We start from the raw sequence: 8,990 nt of genomic DNA, 5'->3' as shown, positions 1-8,990 counted from the left end.
ACTAAATTGGACCTAGTGCTTATACTTCCACTTGAAAGAAATCCAAAATCATCATGTTTTTCTGTTCTGATTAATTTGCATATTTATTTTAATCTGGACAAGGAAGGCTAAGTCAACAGTGCTGTTTATCTTCCTCCCTCCCAAAGAAAGAGACCTAGCTGAGGGAAGAACAGAACGTCCTACTCCAGGCATAACTCCCTAATAGGTTTTAGCTGGAAGAAAACGTACCTGTGACAAACCTGCCAATAACATTTTTTTCTGCCCACTGATAACCAACTAGCCCAATTTCTTGACAGACCAAGCAGAAGAAATCAAGGAAGAAACAGACTTTTTCACAAAGCCAGATTCTCCCCTGATAAGGTTAAGTCTCCCTGATAAAGGCAATTAGTATTGGAGTAGAACACCAAGCGGCCACCTTACCAGTAAGCAGACTGCCAGAGCCAGCACGTAACTACTGTGAGATGCAGTCAGTAAGAATGGCCTGTGAACAGCTGGTGTTTCTAGACACTGGAAGCCTACTGCTCTTGCAGTCATATTATCATCCAGCTTGAGGATTTTAAAAACTTTCTGCCTGTTTTTTTTATTTGTATGACTTTGTTTTGTTTTCAAATCCTTACCACTGTATCTCTAAATATTCCTGTTATGATACTCCATTCTTCTTGGCAGACATCCCTGGGGATTTCCTAAAGGACTCAATGACATCTATTCCCCCCAGTAATAGCAGTAACATAACATAACACCTGCACCCACTTTATCAGAGCGTGGTATATTAAGATTATTCTGCCGAAAAAAAAAAATATTGACATGTTTTTCAAAATCCAAAGCTCATTAATGTGTGCTAAATTACATTTCATTGTGATACTGAGCTGTTTGGCCTAATTGTAAAATAATGTTTTGGAAGAACTTCAGATTCTCTGGAGTCAAATCAGTGAAAACTAAGAAAATCTGCTGCAAGTAACGTTTTCCTTTGTGGTAAGCTGCTTTTGAGTAATACTGAGCTGATTACATGTTATGCATACTAACAATTATCTTCCTGAATCTCTCAACATTTCTCCTTTTTCCTTTTGAGTGTAGAAATCAGTATCACTGCAGTGCTTGTAAGGTCTGCCTACTTGCTGAGAGGGTTTATTAATTTGGCATTTTGTCAATGTCCTTATCCATATTTAATATGCCTGCAGCACACATTTTTTAATACAATTACAAAAGACATGATGCCCCCCTAAATTATTAAATTTATGATTGCACAACTCACCCTTCCATGATTAACTTTGAAACTGGAAGAAGTCACTTTCAGCTGCGTAACAGCTTCTTTAAAGCTACCATCACTGGACAGTGAAAATGTCCTTCCACCAGCAACTGCATATGCAGGGCAAAAGGAAAACACTGCCTGAAATTCCAGCTCCAAAACAAGCAGTTTTCAACTAATATCTTATTTTCTCCAATGGGTGGGTTTTCAGTTCTTGGACAGGAGAAAAAGCAATGAATTTGCAAAAGCAGTCTTTTTGAGGACAGCCTTCTTTTACCTTCTTTACCGCCTCACACTGTGGTTTTTATGAACTGCAGGAAGGACTACTTACCTTGTCAGTCATGTGTTTGACAGTGTTACATCTTGAGGTTTGTAAGAAATACCAGCTTCTTCTGAAAGCAGTGTGAAGGAATATTTTGGTGTTTGGTTATCTTATTTACCTCACAGTCCTGTAGTAACAAGAGAATTAAACAACTTGTTAGGAAGTCTATCTTCCTTTAGACACGATTTTCATGCTTTTTGTTTGTTAAAATAACATGTCCCGCTTAAAACTTTTACACAATTCCAGTAGACATGGACTGGTTTGTTTTACTTTATGGATGTATCATTAGCACTAAAGCCCTGTCAGAATCCTTTTTCTACCACTAATGCATGGCTATCCTGTAGTTGAGAATAAGGATCAGTTTAATATCTATACTGAACTGATTCTGCAGTGTTGCTGTGTACTCCAGCTGCTGTCAAAATTAGGTTGCAGTCCTTTTAAGGCTAAAGTAAAGCATTCATTGCTTGGGTGTTTCCGCTGTACAGTGCATATACCAGCATATATAGATTTAACTCTGCCTTTTGTTTCTTTTTATTTTTTAACTATAGAGGTCTGAAATATTGTTATTTTCTCATTTTTATGGCACTCAGTGCTTGAATAGCAAGTTCATTAATAAAGAAAGAGGAAAGAAAACAAGCAAATACAATATAATAAAAAATCCCAGAACTCTAGGAAATTACCTCACTGTGTATAAATGCTCAATTATTTAACCATAGTAATAGTGAAATCAAGAAGCTCTGAAAGTCCACTCCTTTCTACTTATCTAAGCATAGAAATAGTAGCCACTGTGAGTGAAAAAGAATAATTTTACACTAGGCTGGTGGATTCAATTACAGGAATATGCCATATGTTGCAAATAAAACCACAAGCTTAAGCTTTTCATAGACAGTCTTCCTTGGCCATGCCAGTTACCATTCTTCTGTTCACTGCTGGTGGAAATCGCCTGCACCATTTGGTACTGAAAACAGAGAGCTTTTTGGTAGCATGATTGAGTCGTTCTGAAGTATTAGAAAGTAATTTCATTGTTTTGATAATATGTGCTAATTGTTTCAGATGAGATGCAGGTAAACAAGCGGGCAGCGTGATTGGCAAAGGATTGGAAAGCAGACAACGGCAATATGGAGTGGAATATGGTTACAAACTTCCCAAGAGACTGAGCTTAGAGATTCCATGTATCTGACCAACGTACTTGCGCTAAGGTGAGGAAGTAGGTCGCTTTCATGATACTTCTCAGTGAAAGACTCAAGGGCACTTATATCTCAAAAAGAAACATTGTGAAACACACCCGAATGAAGAAGTGAGCAGCTCTTACTTCCTCTGAGTCTTTGCACAACATCATGCACACTAACCCCCGGGGGAGTTTTTGTGCCTCCCATTGCAACACAAACACTCCGTTTATTGGCAGTTACAGTGAGATTCGCATATAAATGGGTATTTTTTTGTCAGCCCGAGGCGGGCGGTGCGGCGCGGGAGCTGTCCGTGGTGCTGTCACCGACTCACGCACACCGCCTAGCCCCGCCCCGCCGCATCCTGCCCCTCCTCTCTGCATCCCGCCTCTCCGCGCCGGCCGCTTCCCGCTGCTTCTCGCCGCTCGCCCCGGGCTGGGTCCCCGCCGGGCGGCGTGCGCGGAGCCGGGCAAACGTGTTGCTGCGCCGAAGGAGCGCTTGCCCGTCCCCCGTGGCGTTTGTTTGGAGGAAGAGTTCAAAGTCTCGACCTGTTGCATTTCATTGTAATAAGAATAATAGTAATAATAATAATAGTAATTATAATAGTAGTAGTAGTAACTATATATATAGTATAATTATAATTATAATCATAATAATAAGCATAATAAATTTTAAACAGCTGGAGGGTTGAGAGGTCGCAGCCGTGGTTTGTATCCCCTTGCAGCCTCTCTGTGCTGCTGTCCATTACTAGCATCTGTGCCAACTAACAATCCTCGGAAGAGCCCTCAGTTCACCCTCGGAGACGGGGGAAGGAGGGCTACGGCCGCTCCCTCCGCTTCGGTACTGGTGGGTGCCTGGAGAGGGCGGGGAGGGGGGCAGCACTAGGGCGAGCGCGCCCGCCGGCCGCTCCCGGTCTTAAACCCCACTCTCGTCAAGTAAAGCCTTTTGCTCCCTTGCTTTTTTTGGCCCTACCCTTTCCCCCGGCCTCTTCCTCTCTCGGGGCAGCCTGGCACTGTATCAGACGCTGCTGCCCTCAAGAGAAGGACGGGGGAAATAAAATAAATAAATAAATAAAAAAGAAGAAAGAAAATGAAGAGGCCGCCGGACGCCCGCCGCGCCACCGGAGCCCGGCCCTCAGAGGGCAGCGCAGAGTGCTCCGCCCCAGAGGGGCGAGGCCGGGGCTAGCCGCTGCCGCTGCGCTCCGCAGTGGTGACGGTGACATCGGCGCTCGAGCGAGGCGGGGCCGGGCCGGGGAGGAGCGGAGCGAAGCGGCACCAGCTGTGCGCAGAAAACAAGCGGCGGGCGGCTCCGCCGGGTCCCGCAGGTGGAGGCCGCCGCGGAGACGGCACTGCGCAAACACCTCCGGGCAGGGGCCGGGCCGCGCTGCCCAGGCTGCCGTGGGCCGCCGGAGGGGCGGAGCGCGGCGGTGGGTCCGGGCCTTCCCATGGGCAGGGCGCCCTCCGCGGGCCGGGATCACCCGCGGGCAGCGCAGAGCGGGCAGCGTGGAGCGGCCGTGCGGCGGCTGCAGCGCTCCGCGGCGCCGGGCCGCCGGCGGGCGTGAGGCCGGGGCGGGCCGGAGTATGGCGCGGCGAACGGGCGGCTCGGCAGCGGACGAGCTGGCCAACGCCGCCGCCCGCGGGGACCTGCAGCGCCTAAGGGAGCTGCTGGACGGCGCGGTGGACCCCAACGCTGTCAACTCCTACGGCCGGACCCCCATCCAGGTAGGGAGGCCGGGGACACGGGGCTTGCGGGAGGCGGGCCGGGGTCAGCGGCCCCTACATGCCCGAGGAGCGGTGGCCCTGAGCAGCCTCCGGGTTTGGCCGCCCCCCGACGGCTGCGCTCGGCTGCTGTCGAAGCGTCGCAGCGGTTCCCCTCGCCGTTGTGGAAAGGCGAAAGTCTGTGACGGCCGCAACAGAGAGGTTTTAGTCTTAGCAACCCTCGACTTTATTTTAACCAAATGAGATAGGATGACTCAAAACCGAGAACTTCAATGCTCATCTCTCAATACACGTGCAATGAAAAGTAACAAGTCAGCTTTTCAGAAAGAATTACCCTTTCGTCAGATCTCTTTACCTCTTTACCAGAAGACCTCGTCTTCTGCTTTAAACATCTATTTGTATTTTATCTCATCTCTCCCATGAAAAAAGGTATATTCACTGACTCTCACCATGTATTCACTAACCCTTACAAGCAGAATCATCCGGCTGCAATAGCCTTGCCCCACAGACATCACAGGTAAACAGCTAGCGCTCCATCCTTGTGGGGATCTGCCCGCATTTTACAATCGCGTCAACATGTAGATAGGTGTAGTGCCCGGAGGAGCAGTAGACACTAGATTTATAAAGCTGAGTTGATTTCCGAGCTACTTCTTCTACCCAGCTTCTTCTTAAATTTTCAAAATACAACGAAACTGGAATAATCTGTGCAGCTATATTCAAGTTTTACGGCCAGTGCTTGCGAAACTCTCTCCTACAAAATGTCGGTGCAGCATATCACTCGAAACACGTACCTGATGCCGTCTTCTGGCATGTTTTTTTCTGCACCTTTACGCAGCAGCGATTTAGCCCGTGCGCTGGACGCGCTGCCAGGTGCACTGCGGAAAATTCAGTTTTAGAGAAAGGCGAGCCTGAGAGGGAGGGCTCCGGCGCGTTTTGGTGCAGCACTGGGCAGGGGGCTCAGGCTAAGGGTGCGGTTTGGGGCTGTCCTGTGGGCGAGGGCAGCGCGGACGCCGCGCCGCAGGGGGGGCAGGTTCCCCGCACACGCGTGTCCCCTTGCCGAGGACCTCCTGGAATAGCTTCCCAGGTGAGGGCGGGACGGCGTCAACCCCCGGGAGCCGCTCCCCCGGGACGGTTCCGCGGCGGCCATTGCAAAGCGGCTCGGGACTTGCCCTCGGTTTCCGCGGGGGCCGCTGGCAGAAGGCCGGTTCCTGTGCCCTGCGCCCGCCGCCCCTCCGCCGACGCTTGTCGCGGAGCAGCCCCGGTGCAGGCCCGCACGCCCCGGCCTCGGTGGGGCTCCCCTCACCGCGTCGCTCAGCCTCACCTATCCCGCGGCGCGGCGAAGGACGGTTTCCCCCGACTGCGCAACGCTCTCGCCAGGTCCGTGCTCTCTGCCGTTCGTGGCGCCTCCGCAGCTGATCTCTAGGCCCCACCCGCGGATTTTCCGCTCCTGTCAGCTGGCGATCGTGGCTCCTGCGGGGCTGAAGGAGGGAGAGTAAGCCGAGCTGAGCGGGGCGCTGACGCTGTCTCTCCCCGCAGGTGATGATGCTGGGCAGCCCGCGGGTGGCCGAGCTGCTGCTGCAGCGCGGCGCCGACCCCAACCGCCCGGACCCGCGCACCGGCTGCCTCCCGGCGCACGACGCGGCCCGCGCCGGCTTCCTGGAGACGCTGGCGGCGCTGCACCGCGCCGGGGCGCGCCTCGACCTGCCCGACGGCAGCGGCCGCCTCCCCGTCGACGTGGCGGCGGGGGGCCCGCACGGACCCGTGGCCCGCTTCCTCCGCCACCCGCCGCCCCGTGCCTAGCCTCCTCCTCTGCCGCCCCCTGGCCTAATTTATTGCCCGTGTCCGCCTCGGGAAACACGAAGTCGAGCAGCACTCATTTGCTGTAAATAACCCCCGCATCGCGCTTCCACACGGATGAAGGACCGGCGGACATGTCTTGTTTTGTACGCTACACTTTGCACGTGTCTGTACGTTATCCTGCACTTGAAACTCCACAGCCCTCCACGCCTCCCCTTTCTCATACTAGAGTCCCAACACTGTGAAGAGAAATAAATATGAAGGAACTCTCTCGCACAGAGGTGGCACAATAAACCCTTCAACCCTTCCTGTTTTGACAGGGCCGCGTCTGGGCTTTCTGTTTATCCTCCTTCCCCGGGGCTCCCTGCTTTCACGACCCAGGCCTCCATCTGAAGGGGAGAGGAGAGCTCCCGGCCCAAGCCCACAGCTCCCCGTTTGATTTCAGTCTTCAGTTATATCGGACTCAAGGGGCGCTGAAGCCAATTTTGCCTCTCCCTAGCAAAACCGGCCGGGACAGTGGGGAATTAAGACTTCCTGGCGCGATTGAGGCTCTGGCAAATACCTTCTTAAAACCACGTAAGATGCTCTGCATGTCTGTACATGGGCCCGTGGTGCATCCGTGGCTTTTCCCATGAAGGTTGTAAACATCTGACCTGGAAAGAGAAAATAGAGAGGGAATTGTGTCTCTGCACGCCCGATGCCGCCCTCGCTCGAAGAAATAGGCGTTTTACCAACCTGCAGGTGACTTTCCCCAAGATACTGTAAGTTTCACAGTATTTTGAAGAAATCACAACGGTTGCAAAACGAAAGCAGTGTGGAACAAAAACCTCGTACGTCCGAGCTCGGCCCAGGGTTTCCCCCAGCTCTAAGGTGGCATATTTGGTAACGAAACAAAAACCCCGTTGTAACAACAAGTGGTGCTGCTGGAGGAGGAACGGGTGCAGCGGTTAGAATTGACCCGTATCTCACGGTCTGTCCCGGCACGGGAAAGCTGGACCTGGGCACCTCACGGTATGGCCGCTGCGCGGCCCAGCGGGACACCCGCTCCGCCGCGGCTGGTCCCAACCCTGCCGATGTGCTGCGGTAAAAACCTCGGCAGCAGCGGGCACGGCTGGGAGACCCTGCCGACCTGCCGAGGCGCTCCCGGGGCTGCACTCACCCGTCCTGCGCCTCATGGACTGAGCGGCGGAGGAAGCGACGCGGGGCAGCAGGACAGCTCCGGTCTCGTTCTCCAGCGCAAATCCCGGGCACTTTGCAGAGCTACCTGCCGAGAGTTAAAGGGGATAAAGACTTCTCTTCGTTTTGCATTCCTACTGAATTAAAAGTAATATATATACTTTTTATAATGTATTGGAACATGTTATTTATTACAGCAATTTCACACTTGTTTTATATTTAGTTTATGTAATGCTTTAGAATTGCTTTATAATTACTTCGTATAAGTTGGCACGCTATAAATATGTATGCCATTTATGTACGTAATATATCTATGTAATACCTATATAAAAATACACATAATACACGTATATGCAACAAACGTTATTATTATGTATCGAGCCTAAGTATTTGCCTGTCATTTTTTCTTATATATAATATGCTTATGTTTAATTATATACATATAAAATGTTGGGAAAAAAACACGTTATATTTAGTCTCTATTCATGCTTTTTTATTGTAAGTATGCTTAGGATAGGCATTTTATACATATATTTAAATAGAATATATATAAAATTGCACTGTGAGATGATAACACCTTATTAAATTGTACCGTATTCTGTCTTAGTACATGGCATAGCCATAAGTGAGCCATGGACAACACTAGGGATGCAGCAGTCAAGCCCCTGCATCCATGCCTGAGGGAACCAGGTTGGAGCTGGGACCAGACACGGCAATGGGGCGAAGCTAGAATCTGATCACCCTTTTTACAGAACAGTATAGGTAAGGGTCTAATAAACTGTGTTTCCAACCTCAGTTAGACCAGTATTCCTGTTTTAAAGGTTCGTTGTCTCGAAGAACCGGAATTTATTTAACATTTTTACTATTTCCATTATGATTTATGAAACAACAATAATAATAATAACAATGCATAATATTTTGAAGGGAAATAACAGACTTTCCTAAGCTGACTGCACTAAATGAGCAGAATATGCCCTCAAAACCTAGCAGGCACAAATGCCTAATTGTCATAAATCCGGTTCACGCCATAGGTCTGGAGCCCCTGCCATGGTCAGGTCCTCGTTGTGGGCTACTCACCTCAGGGAGAACGGGGGTCCCCGACGCTGTCCGTCTCCCATAAGCGCCTTTTCTGCTGTCAGCAGCATCGGCTCCAGGGCTTGGAGTCCTCCCTGAAAAGAATAACAGTAATTGTTAGCAATTGTTAGGCAGCAGCAATTTACATTTCGGAAAAGCCTTAAAAGCCCTACGTTTAACGCGGCAGATAACTCGCGCTTTTGATTTTTAGTATCGCAGGTGTAATTGAGCACATGTGCACGCACACACGCAACACACGCAACCTTCTGCAGCAGCGTTTGCGCCCTGTGGTCGACGGGATGCCCCTCGGGCCCGGCTCGGCCATGCTTTGAGCGTTGGTAGGTATTTTCGTTTCTCTTACCAAATCTGCCAGTTCGTCCTCCCATGGCCACTTCAGCACCTGCATCATGCAGCCAAGCAGGCATTAATTTATCTCCATTTGCCTCCCTCTGTCGGGGAGGAGTCGCTACGGGAGGGGAAAAGGGAAAAAA

At 50.4% G+C, this 8,990-nt stretch overlaps 1 protein-coding gene and 1 long non-coding RNA gene across 2 annotated transcripts; one reads left to right on the top strand and one right to left on the bottom strand.

The window, feature by feature from the left end:
- The first annotated feature begins 4,314 nt into the window (after positions 1 to 4,314).
- On the top strand, positions 4,315 to 6,566 carry CDKN2B (cyclin dependent kinase inhibitor 2B). The gene is made up of 2 exons (XM_030469880.1): positions 4,315 to 4,455; positions 5,989 to 6,566. Exons 1-2 carry the CDS (start codon positions 4,315 to 4,317, stop codon positions 6,250 to 6,252), a joined length of 405 nt encoding a protein of 134 aa, XP_030325740.1. The 3' UTR covers positions 6,253 to 6,566.
- LOC115600663 lies at positions 6,535 to 8,534 on the bottom strand. The gene is made up of 2 exons (XR_003989097.1): positions 8,503 to 8,534; positions 6,535 to 6,902 (listed from the first exon to the last, which is right to left on the bottom strand). It is a non-coding gene; the product is annotated as an uncharacterized LOC115600663 (long non-coding RNA).
- Between the last annotated feature and the right edge of the window lie 456 nt (positions 8,535 to 8,990).

This window comes from Strigops habroptila, chromosome Z (assembly GCF_004027225.2).
Source record: "Strigops habroptila isolate Jane chromosome Z, bStrHab1.2.pri, whole genome shotgun sequence".
In the NCBI taxonomy this organism is placed as follows: Eukaryota; Metazoa; Chordata; class Aves; order Psittaciformes; family Psittacidae; genus Strigops; species Strigops habroptila.
Note: the sequence above shows the minus strand (reverse complement) of the source record. Positions and strands in the feature narration are given on the sequence as shown.

Bases quoted from the DNA above. Each gene is read 5' to 3' on its own strand.
- CDKN2B (XM_030469880.1), top strand. From the start codon at position 4,315: ATGGCGCGGCGAACGGGCGGCTCGGCAGCGGACGAGCTGGCCAACGCC. The intron at 4,456-5,988 runs GTAGGGAGGCCG...CTCTCCCCGCAG, and splicing joins ACGGCCGGACCCCCATCCAG to GTGATGATGCTGGGCAGCCC.